Source organism: Gavia stellata, chromosome 4 (assembly GCF_030936135.1).
Source record: "Gavia stellata isolate bGavSte3 chromosome 4, bGavSte3.hap2, whole genome shotgun sequence".
NCBI lineage: Eukaryota > Metazoa > Chordata > Aves > Gaviiformes > Gaviidae > Gavia > Gavia stellata.
Genome location: NC_082597.1, coordinates 25347711 through 25359283, shown reverse-complemented (window position 1 = coordinate 25359283; position 11573 = coordinate 25347711). Strand labels below are relative to the sequence as shown.

The 11573-nt window shown below is 39.0% G+C and overlaps 1 protein-coding gene across 1 annotated transcript in view; it reads right to left on the bottom strand.

The window, feature by feature from the left end:
- Positions 1 to 5542: 5542 nt before the first annotated feature.
- ATP6AP1 (ATPase H+ transporting accessory protein 1) overlaps positions 5543 to 11573 on the bottom strand; it is a 54311-nt gene continuing 48280 nt past the window's right edge. Inside the window, exons 9-10 of the mRNA XM_059816090.1 lie at positions 10492 to 10729; positions 5543 to 5752 (exon numbers count right to left, since the gene is read on the bottom strand). Coding sequence (XP_059672073.1) covers positions 5543 to 5752; positions 10492 to 10729 — 448 coding nt within the window. The remainder of the gene's footprint in view (positions 5753 to 10491; positions 10730 to 11573) is intronic.

Sequence of the window (11573 nt, the reverse complement as noted above, 5' to 3'; positions counted from 1 at the left end):
ATCACTGTAACGTGTTAAGACATCAGTGTTTGCAGCTATCTACTTTGGTCCTCTGCCAGGATTTTATTACTCAGAGAGAGGAATGACAGACCCAGAGAAGCACCTGCATCTCAGCTACTCTAGTGCAAAATCTGATACATTACACCCTCGGTGGAAAAAAAGAGCACAGCAGTGTGAACTTAATGAACAGCTGAGGCACAGGTATACATGAATGAAAGGCAGTGTAGATAGGGACAGTAATATCTCAAATCATGCCAGTATGCTTCAGTGAAAGACATCTGTTAAACAGCTAAATTGATCACTCTGCTACCCATATGTATGCATATTTATCCAGAATAAATAGGATACACAAAATTATAATTCAAACATTACATCAGAAAGTCCTTAACTTATCCACCTTCAAAAAATACTTTTATGAAAGCATTTGTTGGGGTTTTTTATGTTGCAAACATTATTTTTGCAGTTTTCATTAACCAAAGAACATTGCATATGGCGTCATGGTGACTGCATACCATTCATTTTGTGTTACTTCTACACAACCAGTTAAAGGAGTATTAAGACAAACTCAAAATGAGTTTCCCAGCCTCCCACTGGACACCCACATTGCCATTTGCAACGCAGAAAATATATGATCATTCATTAAACTATCTTCTATTATGGCAATAATGAATGATACATAAAACAGTCTAAAACTAAGTTCAGCTATAATAATTCAAGAACATACCAGGTCCGGGGGTTATACAGAAATCCAGCCAATCTGGAGCAGGGAACCTGTGTTCAAACAGGAGGCATACAGAAAGTTGTGGTGAAGATAAGGAAGCCACTTCATTTGTGGGACAACAATAGCAGATGTTTAGCTCTTGGGCTTAGTCACTGTCGTAAGTCTCCTTTCTACCCACACAGGTAGGAAGACTAAGAAAGACACCGTCCCACATTGTGGAAGTGAGAGACTACTTACTTAGGGAACCACCCCTTGGCAAGATCTCATTTCTTTCCTTTTTTTTTTTTTTTTCTTTTTCTCCCTGCACTTTAATAATTTTTAAGCCTTTAGAACTCTGAGTTCTGAAGAAATAGCTCTTTTCTCCTTCATTTTGCATTAAGTTGTGATAGGAAACAGACTAATCTGAGAGCAGAACCTTTATTAGCAAACTGAAGAAGATCCGGTTCCTTTACTGGAAGATATTAGACACCACAGGATTTTTTGGCATTTGAGCAGACTGAAGGCGTTGTTTTAATTTTGTTTCTGTTTCTCACTATCCAATCTATTTTAATTGGCAATAAATTAATCTTCCTTAAGTCTTTTTTGCCTATGATGGTGACTGGTAAGTGGTGTCCCTGTCTTTATCTTGCCCCACAAGCTTCTCCCTCTTATTTCCTCATCCTGTCCTGTTGAGGAGGAGGAGGAGGAGTGAGAGAGCAGCCAAATAGGCAGCTGGCAGCTGGCCAAGGTCAACCCACCACAGGATGCAACAGAAAAAACAGCCTTCAGGAAAAGGAGTCTCTGCCCCCCTCGTGTGGGTTGTCTCATCCTCTTGTTCAGTCTAAGGATAAGATTATCACTACACTTGCTGCCACAATCATCACCACCTGCTGAGACTACTGCTAGTTTTTTGCCAGCAGAGACCAGCATCCAGACTTCTTGTACCTCTGATTATCTTAGGAGTTAGCTTCTCATAGTCATTCCTTGTTTTCAACATCTCTAGTTTCCCCTGCTTGACCCCAGTTTATGCTGAAATAATTACAGAGCCCTCTAATGCCTGGACACTGCCTAATAATTCAGCTGATTTAGATTTGCATGTCAATTACTTATCAGTCACCCAGAAGGAAAGGAGGAGCCAATTACTTCATTGAGTCTTCCCTTGACAGATGGAATGACTTCTCTTCCTTTACTGCCTACATAAAAATATCACTCTTGGACTATTTCTATTATAATTCTGTTTCATTATAAGTTATTGCTGGGTTTCCACATGATTTGTGAAATAAATAATTTTACAAGAGGAGAAACCAACAGACCAGGACACAAAGCAAACCTGTATCAGGTCAGGAGCTTCAGATTCTAGCTCCATCTCAGCTCTCCCCTCCAACAAGCGATCATTGCTAAATTTTGTGAGGCAATACCTTAAGTAACTTATGGCTTCAGGACTTCTGTGTTTAAGTTTGTTTTTTCTCTGGTTTTAATCTTCTTGATTTTTTACAGTTAAATTGATTTTTTCAAGTTGTGCTGTAGTTTTTTGATGGTTTCTGACACTTTTTTCCTGATAATGTTTCATTTATTTATGTATTTGAAAGCAAAAAAAGAGGCTCTACTTTTCTAACTGGTGGTCTTTCCCTTCATCTCCTCCATCTTTATTAAATTATTTTGTTCTTTGTAGAGAAATAAACTAGCACTCACAGAATTCCGTGGAAATACTTCTGATAACTTCAGTGAGCTCTGGGGGAAGTCCTAAAGGCTCACACCTTCCAGACAGAGCTAATACTCCGGCTGGAACAGCTCCCAAGGTAGGCATGTTTTAACAAGTGCACCTGTGATTAAGCTGAATTGTGAAATCAGAAGTACACAGAACTGGAAGGCCACTCATAGGTTTCTAACTTTATTCAGCAAGGTAAACAAACACATGCAGGTGCAAAATCCTGCTAGAATTTCTTGCAGCCCAGCCCTATTTAAAACAAAGGAATCCAGCCCTGCTGAAATCAGTGATCAGTTGTCTTTGTCTCTGGCCACAGGGCAGCATGTGGGGCAGCTGCAGGGGTTCAAGAAGGGATGGGGACTCCAGCAGTGCACATGGATCCCTAATGTGGTGTATTAGGTGTCCATTTCCAGGTGTTGACAGCAGGGGTGGCCTCTGTGAGAAGAGGCCAGAGCAGCTGGATGGGCATCTGCCAGCCAGCCAAGGTCAACCCACCGCATGTGGACAGAGAGCAGCTGATCCTCTTCTAAGAGGGACTGGCCACTGTCCCCAGAGCCCAGTCCACCTGGCCCCCAGGACAGCTAGGGCTGTAGGCAGTTCCCTTCCTTTTCTGCTGGCTTTCCCAGCACAGACCTCACAAGAATAACCCTACCACATTAAGGGCTACAACACGTGGCTTGAGTCATGTGGGATCATCACAAGGATATCCCAACTCACTATAGAAACAGGCTATATGCCCCCAAAGGACCTACTTGCCAAAGCATTCATGGTGTCATTGTTGAGAGAGAAGGCAGAAGGAAAAAGCTTTCTCCCCAAAAACCACCTTCCCCTTCACCCTGGAATGTGTAACATCAAACACAGCAGAGAGTTCAGTCTGGCCCTTTTCAGAGGGCTTCAGTTTTACTGAATCAGCAAAAAGGTAATCCAACAAACATTTCTTCCAACATCTCTTCCAATTTGATCTCGTCCGAGAGAGGCTTATCTCTTCCTCGTAGTACAGCCTATATGACACTCCATTTCCTCCTCCTTTTCTCCAGAATCCAGCCCAGGCAAGCAAGAGAGGATACAGGTATCCCCAGTGCTACCCTATTGTCAGGACACTGTGAGCTCTAGGGAAGTCCACAGGCTCAAGAGGAGGCTGGACAAATTAATGGAATATAAATCTACCCAGAGTTATTAAATACAAAGATGCCACCTCTGGCTGAGGAAGTCCCTGAGCTTAAATGGTGGAGAATGGGACAACATCTGCAGGAAGTACTACTACGTGCTCACCGTACTCATACCACTGCTGGAGACAGGATCCTGAGCTGGGTGGCCTTGTAAAGCTGCTCTTCAGTTCTTATATATCACTGCTGTTGAACAAAATCTGTTCCAAATTTTGTTGACTCTAGATAAAAGTCATAAGAAAGCTGTCTTCTACAAACCAAGTCTTTGTAATAGCCTTCCTCTCTTCTAGCTATCAGTTACATGACTATTATCTAAATTTTCAATTGTCACATTCATGTAACTTGCTTTGAAGGGAGAATTAATAAAACAAGTCCAGTTGTCTCTCCTGGCACTAATTTTTGCAAAGAAAACGTGCCTTTCTAACACAGCCCTTTTGTGTAGATCAAATGCCAGCATTTGAGGTTTTGAAAAACATTTGGGAAAAATATTACAGCAGAGGAGTCACCTCTGCTAGTTACATGCCAGCTTTCTTTTTGTTTTCCAGGTCAGGATTGAATGATTTGGGAAGAATAGCTTCAGATAGCATTTAATATACCTCTTTGCACAATAAAAAAGTGACATCTAGGAATGATGGGTAGAAACTATTGTTGGTCTAGTTAAATAGTTGATTCTAACTGTCCTTCCTCTGTATCATTGTCCTATGACATGGATCAAGATCAGAAAACTTTGATTTTTTTTCTCATGTGACAAATGTAATTTTGTCAAAATTACACCTTTTTGTTAACTACTAATAGAACATGCACAGTCATAACAAAACATTACAGAAGAAAGAATGAAAATGTTATTTTTACCATTTTTTACTGTTTCACCATTGCTCATTTACTATTTCCTCGTTTTTCATAACATTTAGTAATTCACTCCATAGTCAGATTGCCCAAAGAGATGTAGTGTCTTTATTAATTGCAAAAGAATTCAGCACACTCTGAATGTTTTCAGGCTTCTGGAATCATTGAGATGACCATAACCATGCTCAGACTTAAACAGTACATTAGCACAGTACTTCTAATGACTTCGCATAACTTTTTTTTCCTTTTTTGTACAAACTTCATAAGACACCTGGAAAAGGAGGGATGATAAAAAAATTACCTTATCTCTGTTAAGATGCTGTCTGCACTGGCACATCATTGAATCATACTAGGTAATGAGCTTGAAAAGTTGCATTCATTGCCATGACACCAAATATAATTTTGTGATCAGTTTGGACAAGGACCTATCTTGCTTAGTAACTCCATCAGCTGTCCATGGATAAAATAAACACATGAGTCAGCGTTACTCAACATAATTCTCACAGGCATAAGCTAACATTAGAGGGAAGCTAAACCTTAACCCACCCATTCTCATTTGTGATACCACATCTGAACAAAGCGATTTATTTTGAACAGACTTTTCAAGACCATTTATTTAGTGACTTATCCTTTATTAGTTCTGTACACTTCTGGATGGTTTTCTCAAGAGACAATATGACAAGACACAGTTCAGCCTTCTTAAGATGTAGCATCAACATGACATACTTCCTAAAGAACCTTTAGAGAGACCAGCAGTTTCAATATATAGTTTCTTATCAAATAAGTTATTTATCCTTCCCATTTATCTCTGTTGTGATATCTTTTCTTTGCCCATAATAGTTAATCTGAAGGCAGTTTGTAATGGTCTTTCTAATAGCCAGATACAGTAATAACCTCTACAGCCTCACCTCAGACCATTAACACAGATAGCTGTTAACAAATGACGGTAATAACAAGTAGAATTATTATTCTTGCCACATAAGGAACATTTTTATATGTAGTTTAATTATCCCTTTCTGCTATGATATCTTTTTAGGTTACACATATTATGAAGTAGAAAGGTTATAAAAATCATAAATATCAGACCAGGAAAAGTCATAGCAGTATTAAGTCAATCCACAGCTATTCTGTCTGAGGAACTGAGAGAGCTGGACCTTTGGGATCATCAAATCTACTGTTTGTTGTGAGCTGCATGATCATATGGATTCCATAGGCCAGAATCCACAGTAAAACTATAGACGTCACCAAGCCCATCCAGATTCCAGGAGTAAAGAAACCTGTACAGTCACTTGCATAGGAAAACTGGTTGTTTTCAATGTTGAAGCCTTGAATCTGAAAATGAAGAAAGGTAGATAGATGAGTGTAATTAAGCGTGGCACATAGGCCTTACTTTCAGGATATATCTGGTAATTACAAAAAATGTACCTGTTAATTACCACTCACACTCCGCCCATTAAAAAAGAAAGAGAAATCCTCTGCATAATAATTTTCCAGGTCCCCTTTTCACCCATTAAAGATTAAAGAAATTAAAGATGCAGAATTCATTTGTTTGGCAAGAAGCAGGTTTCCCACTTCAGAAATTTGTGTTACTTTTAGAAGTAAAGCCCCAAAGGGGACATGTGATCAGTATTGCTCAATGACCACTTAAGAACCAGGAAACTCAAAGCACTCAAAGCCATGAGAGTTAAGGCCCCCCCAGATCATGAGATTTGTTGAAATACCCTGAGATTTTTAGCTAATAACTCCTTGACAAGCAGAAGTCCTGAAACCTACTTTAAAATGCATCTAATGAGGATGACCTTTTTGGCTGAGTTTTAATGAAAGTTCAAGGAGAAAACAGTTGTGCAACCTTTCTTCCCCCCTTCTTAGACATCAGAGACTCGAAACAGGAGTGAGGGTTTGCTTTATTGAGGTGTGGGATCTGTGTTCTCTCTTAACATATGAAACCCACATAAGCTTTTCTGGCAGTTAGAAAAATCTGTAATATCTCTCCTCTGACTGGATTCTCAAGGTCTGCCACTGACCGAGCTCCTACCATACTATTTTCTCAGAAAAATCAAGTAATTTGGGGATCTGTTCTCTGCCTAGCCACCAATTTTGCAAAAAGTATCAGAAAACTGAATGGCTTTGAGACCACTAGCCTTCTAAAAATTTTGTTAAAACCAGTCAAAGGATTAGAAAATGATGAAGAAAGGGAAGACAATCCACCCTCTACACACATGCACATAATGACATAAGCACTGATTCCTGCAGAAGGAAGGGAATCTAACTGGTGGAAGAAAATGAAGGAAGGAAAGAATTAATCTGATCTGTGTTTTTGAGTCTTTCTGAAATAATTTTGTAAAGAAAAATGAGGACTGGTATTATTATGTATCTACAGATTAATGGGTGTATAAGGAAAGCACCAAACATAAATCCACCAGTAAAGAAACAAGACCTTAAAACTGACTGTTTTCTATAAAATATTATAGAATAAAATAAAAAAGTATTATTTTATTTAAATCACTTCCCTCACCAGGCAATAAGCAAGGAAGCAGATCATGGATTTCTACTTTTCTGTGTTCCCACTCCATGATTACTCTATGCTTTACGATAAACTAAATGGAAAGCTTTGTGGTAATAAAAGAGTTTGTACTTCCTAGGAAATGTGTTGGTACAAACGTTAAAGAAATTAGTTTGTGGCTTGCATACTGTGCTACACCAGTAAACACTCTGGGTTTGACTTCGTTCATGGCTCAGACACCTAAAGTTAATGTGTACATAATATGTGTGTTAAGACCAATGTCTATACCTCCCAGAATGCTGATTCATAAACTATCATCATATGCAGAACTAAGGGCTATTTAGGTACTGTCGAGGTGAAGACAATTTTAGCAATTCAAGCTTTTCTGGGCCTCTTAGAAGAATCTTTCCAAGTCAGATCATGGTAGTGAACTTTCAAAGACTGCCTACTTTCACTATAGGCAGTCAGACTTCTGATTAAAGCAGGATTAGCAAAAATAAGCTTCTGGGTTGGATAGCTGTTTGCACAGTTTTAGACAATACAGGTGATTACCAAAGCCTTTGCTTGTTAAGCCACTGCTTAGACAACAGATGAAAATGTGAATAGGAGTCATGAAATGTAATCTGAAAGACTTATTTACAATAAAACCAAAAAACAGGTGAAGATTTATGTCATTTATGTTCAAAAACTGGATTGAAATTCTGGAAAAAAAATACACACTTGTTACCACATTTACAAGAAGTCTCTGAAGCACTTAACAGGTATATTTGGTTTAGAAAGGCTTTACCCCTTCTGATTTAGAGCCAGAAGTACTGAATTTTATTATGTCAATCCTATTGGGTTTTTTCTGAAGCAGGATTATTCTTACCGAACCTTCGAGGTGAAAGCTTTAATTGTACATTCTTAAAAAGCTACGTCTACTTTTAGGCGGGAGATGAAGTATATGCAGGGTGCTTTTATTGTTTTTCTGAAGCTTTATCATTTCTGTGTGGGTGTTAGATCCCAGGTGGGAGATAAAAATGTGACTCCTAGCAGCATTTCTACCTATAGAAAAGTTAAAAATACTTACATGTGGTTCTCTAATTTTTATGAATGTAAAAGCCTTTTGGATACAGGCCTCTGTACTGCGGAAGTTTTAATTTTAGCGTTTGGACCAGCGTCATTTGTCTTAGTTATACTAGTCTGCATTTACTGTTAACTTTTAAAATATTTTTTGAATGGAGTTTTCTCATCATTTGACCTTTGACAAAGCCTTCAAGTATAATCTGTTGTGTTCATGGCTCTTAAGTGTACACTGAACATCTAATTTTTAAACTCAGAAATATTTTAGCCACAAAGAATCCTAATATTCTTGATTTTAAAGTTTTTGGCAGTTTTCTTAGGAACAAAGGGGCTTCTAAACCACTATGACACATACTAAAGAAAAACAATGCCTTTGGTGGCAGCCTCCTCTTTAACTTCGTAGACAATTCTGAGATCCTCGAAAGGGTAAAAGGGGTCGTGGTGGAATAACCATTCCTGTAATAATAACAAAACCAACAAAAACCCCCCACCAAAACCAGAGCAGTTTTGGTACTGCATACACCTATGAGTGGTGACATCTGAGGCTATGGGCATGCTTAGACCGCATCCCACAGAGGTTCTTTAGATGTTAGTGACTGAGCTAGCTCCAGAACTAAAGTAAAAGGCTGTATCAGTTCAGCCTTGCCTTGGAACAAGCTATGCAAGGCTTCACTGTGCAGGTGCCGTGTCCCTCTAATACAGGGATACTGTTTTCAGGACCCAACATTGCAAAGTACAATGGTACCAGCTAGTCTGGCATTGGATCCTGGTTTCTAATTCATTGCATAACATTGACATGAAAATCATGTTCCTCAGTTTCCGCAACAAAATTTTGTGCTGCCTGCAACCACTGAGCACATCCCATGTGCTTTTTTCACCATGCAACAGATCTTGGGGGTTTCTAAACCTCATCCTAGAACAAAGACTGATATTGAGGTCAATCAGATTTCACTACATATCAGTGGAAGATATCTGGAAAGGCATGATCTCTTTCAGCTAGAACTTAGAAACAAGCCCAGAATGGTGACTTCCTGTTTTCTCACACAACAGAAAAAAGCAGAACAGGACTTTTCAGGTTGTGTTCCATGCTTGGGACTTGATCAGAGAAAAAGGCCTTTCCCAAGAGGAACTGGAAGTTCTGTGGTCTGAACAGTGGAAGCAGCTGCTGCTCCAAATCAATAAGGAAGACGGGAAACCTACTACTTCCACTCTTGATCAAGACCCCAATGAAAGGATGCTTACTAAGGATGGAGCAAGGCCTCTTTCTAAGCTTTGAGAACGCAGCAGTATCAATGTATGTAGAAATTCAAGGAAAAGATACGTTGTAAGTGGGTGCATTGTATTTTCATAGCCCACGTACTTTCACAGCCTAGTGATGCCAGAGTCTAACTTCAAAGAGTTGACTAGGCAAAGTACAGTTGTGTGGACTCAGGTATTTTCAGGCCTTTCCATAAAAAATACCATCAGGAGGAACCTTCACAACATTGGTGTGTATTGCTACGTTGCTTCTCAAAAAACTGTGGGACTTGATCCTGGAATTTGTGGAAAATAAATCTCAGCACCAATGCTGTTCCTTTGATATTTCCATTGTTTAAGCAGAAACGTCAAATCTGGACTCAGATTATTGATATTTACTTTGTTATCGAAATCATAAATACAATTATATCAACATTTGTATCCAGTTATCATGGGGTCATGGGGTTAGCTCATCTTTGACAAATGGAGTGCAGTTTGGAATTATTCCTATCATTTCCATGATCTCTTAATCAAAGAGATCCCTTAGTGCAATATTGTTTTAAGATATAAATGTTGATGTGCTTCTCCTAAGTCAAGATCAATGCTCACAATAATAAAGATGCAATCATCTACACCTCACATGTGTAGTACTGCACTAAATACACCGAAAATCTCTGCCTCATTCAAAAAAAAAAAAAGCCAGCTGCTTTCCTTCTGGGCTATGCAGTACCTAGTATCGCTCCTGATTGAAGTCCATGGCAAACCTTCCATTAAATCTAATTGCACTGCGCTTTGTTTCTACCTGCAGGAGTACAGACAGTCTAAGTCACTGAAAACAGTAACCACACTAAGCTGTACTTTCCTAGGTAAACAAAGTGCAAAGAAATCAAATTAAAAAAAAGTAAGCAGCATAAAGCCATCCACCTAAGAGGCCCATGTTTCCAATAGCAGCCCAATTCATTAAACAGGCATGGGGACTTAGTCATTCTTTGCCTGATTAAGCGCATTTGGTTTTATTGGCTTTTCTTTTCTGTGGACAACTTCATAGTTTTTTGTTCTTCAAAGCTGTGCTTTCATGTTCTTATTGTTCAGCAACTGCCGTCGTTTTTACCCCTTTATTGAATAGCTCACCTAGGGGGAACAGCTTTCCTTTTACATTTTCCTTCAGGCTGAAATGAAAGCAAGGGCATTATGAATGTGTGTCGTTCAGCACCTACAATAGCAAGTAATAGTTCTTGGAATGATCTCTGAAATGGCAATGTGTACTCACTTGCAACCTGGAAATGAAAACATCCCAGTTTTTTGCCTCATTGTTGGATGGAATCAGTCTTGCAGGATAGAGATTGCTTGTTCCCACCAGCTGACAATGAAATGAATACTCCACAGGAGCAGAGATGACAGAAACATTAAATTTAGCAAACTTTTCTCTATCTTGTACAATCTCAACTGAATCTAAAGTGGACCAATTTCTAGCCGAGCCTCCACAAAACTTGTTGGTCATTAAAAACCTAGAAAGACAACAGAAGGGGAAAAAAAAGTCAAAATGACAGAAGGAAAAAGTTTATATTTATTTCTGAAGTACTGGTGGCAGATAAAGGTTCACTATTGCTAGCTGCAAACATCACAGTTCGTATCTTGGCTTGGCCTCCCATGTCATTAGGATTGTTCATAACTGAAGAGGCTCTGTGAATATGTTTTTACTACTTCTCAGAGTTTCATCTCACAAGCACAGCTTTCCATAGCTGTGGCAGGCAAGGAGCAAGTGCAATTTCATTCTTCAAGGGTCTCTGACAGTGCAGTATTTCATCAGTTACCAACACTTTATAATCAGTGGAGCCGAACCTGAGAGACTGTCAGTAGGCCTGCAGTGGCTCTCAATAATCATTTTATGGGATTTTTTAAAAATTGCTTTTATGATAGGTACAGGCATGATAACCATTCTGATTTATCACTGCAATTCTTCCTTGGCTCAGATGCCTAAATGGCAATTTCCTTTGCAAATGTCTGAATTTGCTGTAGAAGCCAGAGTCTTCTCTCACTGGAGGGTGGGGAGGGGTTGTCAGCCCTAGTTTCCCAATTTGTAACAGGTTAGGCACAAATAAATATTTTCTCATTTTGAAAGGTCTGTGTATGTGCGGTATTGCAGCAGCTTCCAGTAGTTTCTAATCATGGGATTTATATATATGTTACTACCACTGCAGTCTGAACACCTGCCAGATATTCTGAAACAGAAATAATTGAGAACATCCAGAAGTACATCCTGATCTTTTACAGATCAGGACTATGTCCTAGCCTTTATCACTTTTTACCCAGTTACTTTCAGGTATTCAAGTTATCTCAGAAGGAAATTAT